The following is a 2,758-nucleotide window of genomic DNA, read 5'->3' as shown; positions in this document are numbered from 1 at the left end:
GTCCGTCACAGTGTCTGTCACAGCGTCCGTCACAGCGTCCGTCACAGTGTCCGTCACAGCGTCCGTCACAGTGTCTGTCACAGTGTCTGTCACAGCGTCCGTCTCAGCGTCTGTCACAGTGTCCGTCACAGAGTCTGTCACAGAGTCTGTCACAGCGTCTGTCACAGAGTCTGTCACAGGTTTGTTCACAGGGATTATAATGTGTCACTGATCATAGACTGGTCCTGACCAGGTGAGCTCTGCTGCATCAGTTACCATGGTAATCAATCCAGGTGAGAGGAGACTGACGTGTCCTCAGGTTCAGGTGGTCTCAGCTCGTTTCTCTTCTCTTTCAGTTCGTTGAAGGTTCGTTTGAGAAATATCTGGAACGTCTGGAGGACCCCAAGGTGACGACCAGCCCTCACTACAGTGTGTGTGTGTGTAACAGTCTGTGACAATGTGTGACTCTGTGTGTCAGCAGTGTGTGACTGTGTGTGTATAAGTGTGTAACAGTGGTTGTGTGTTTCCAGGAGACGGTGGGCCAGGTGGAGATCAAGGCTCTGTCTCAGCTGTACAGGTGAGACAGGTTCACCTGCTGCCACCTGAAGATCAGTGTGACACAGTCACAATCAGCTGCTGACTGTAGCTTCATGTTCAACACACACGCACACGCGCGCACGCACACACACACACACACACACACACACACACACACACACACACACACACACATCACTGGGATCTTTGTCAATATCTGAGAGAAAGACATTTATTTATTTGTTTGTTTGTTTGTTTATTTTAGGCGTTGTTTCCTGATCTATCGTTACCCAGGGAAACCAGCCACAGTGATCTCAGAGGACGACTTTGTCGACAAGGTGAAGAAGTTCATGTTGTTGTTTAATGTGGAGGTATAACTATTAAAGTACACACAGGTGACACACAGGAGACACACAGGAGACACACAGGAGACACACAGGAGACACACAGGTGACACACAGGTGACACACAGGTAGCATACAGATGACACACAGGTGACATACAGGTGACATACAGGAGACACACAGGTGACACACAGGTGACACACAGGTAACATACAGATGACACACAGGTGACATACAGGTGACATACAGGTGACATACAGGAGACACACAGGTGACACACAGGTGACACACAGGTGACATACAGGTGACATACAGGTGACACACAGGTGACACACAGGTGACACACAGGAGACACACAGGAGACACACAGGTGACACACAGGTGACACACAGGTGACACACAGGAGTCACACAGGAGTCACACAGGTGACACACAGGTGACACACGTGACATACAGGTGTCGCACAGGTGACATACAGGTGACATACAGGTGACATACAGATGACATACAGGTGACACACAGGTGACATACAGGTGACACACAGGTGACATACAGGTGACATACAGATGACATACAGGTTACACACAGGTGACATACAGGTGACATACAGATGACATACAGGTGACACACAGGTGACATACAGGTGACACACAGGTGACACACAGGTGACACACGTGACATACAGGTGTCGCACAGGTGACATACAGGTGACATACAGATGACATACAGGTGACACACAGATGACATACAGGTGACATACAGGAGACACACAGGTGACACACAGGTGACACACAGGAGACATACAGGTGACACACAGGTGACACACAGGTGACACACAGGTGACACACAGGAGTCACACAGGTGACACACAGGTGACACACGTGACATACAGGTGTCACAGAGGTGACATACCGGGGACATATAGGAGATATACAGGAGATATACAGGTGACATAAGGGTGACACATGTGACCTACAGGTGGCACAGCAGGTCACATGACAAAGTCAATCAGTACTGACAAAGTCGTTTGTGTTGCCTAGGTGACGCTGTGTTGCTCTATCAATGGTCACTATGACATTGTTTACCCGAGGAGTTACCCGGCCTCTGCTGCCCTCTGTCAGTGTGAGTACTGATCAGTGATTGGTGGATGATGGTTTTAAAGGAACAGTACAGTAAAGACTCATATGAGTGTGTGTATCTGTGTGTAATGTGTGTATGTGTCTGTAGCTCTTTTCTATGAGCTGCTCTACACTCATGTGTTTGGGTTTGAGGAGGCGGAGCTTTGTCAGGCCATGGAAGCCTTCAGGGTCGGAGGTCGTCGTTTTAGAAACAGCCTCTCAGTGTGTAGCGATGTTGACCTGGGCTATGACACACCTGAGGACCCATGTCACAGGTACACACACACACACACACACACACACACACACACACACACACACACACACTAATGTTCAGGATGTTGTGATCGTAACAGTCACAGTCAACTTCACCACAGATGTAACTGTTTAAATGGGTCAGCTGTGATGTCATCTTAGAGCTGCATGCAGCGTGTTGATTCTCTCTGTTGATCATCAGACGGCTGCTGCAGGGGCGGAGTCACAAAGTGAGAGTTGTTAGCGTCACACGGCTAACGTTAGCCAACAGTTATTACCACATCTAACAAGGTCAAGACGTTTCAGTTAGGGCTGTAGTCAACCAAAGAAAATCTTGGTCGACTAAAGTCGCACATAATCTTCAACTAATCGATTAGTCGTGGGAAAAAAAATCTGCACGTTATTTTTACTTCTGCGGTGGTGTGTCTGTGTCACTCTGCAGTTACACCTCCAAAACACTAGTCGGCGGTGGAGGACTGTGTTAAGTGCTGTAAAGGTTAGTTGATTCAAAACACATATTAAACA

General features: G+C 48.2%; 1 protein-coding gene across 1 annotated transcript in view; it reads right to left on the bottom strand.

Moving 5' to 3' along the window:
• alg13 (ALG13 UDP-N-acetylglucosaminyltransferase subunit) overlaps positions 1 to 2,758 on the bottom strand; it is a 28,402-nt gene that overhangs the window by 21,399 nt on the left and 4,245 nt on the right. Inside the window, exons 3-4 of the mRNA XM_050044959.1 lie at positions 572 to 581; positions 22 to 170 (exon numbers count right to left, since the gene is read on the bottom strand). Of these exons, the coding sequence (XP_049900916.1) occupies positions 22 to 170; positions 572 to 581 (159 nt within the window). The remainder of the gene's footprint in view (positions 1 to 21; positions 171 to 571; positions 582 to 2,758) is intronic.

The sequence above is a fragment of the Epinephelus moara genome, chromosome 5 (assembly GCF_006386435.1).
Source record: "Epinephelus moara isolate mb chromosome 5, YSFRI_EMoa_1.0, whole genome shotgun sequence".
NCBI lineage: Eukaryota > Metazoa > Chordata > Actinopteri > Perciformes > Serranidae > Epinephelus > Epinephelus moara.
This window is presented reverse-complemented; position numbering and strand designations above follow the sequence as displayed.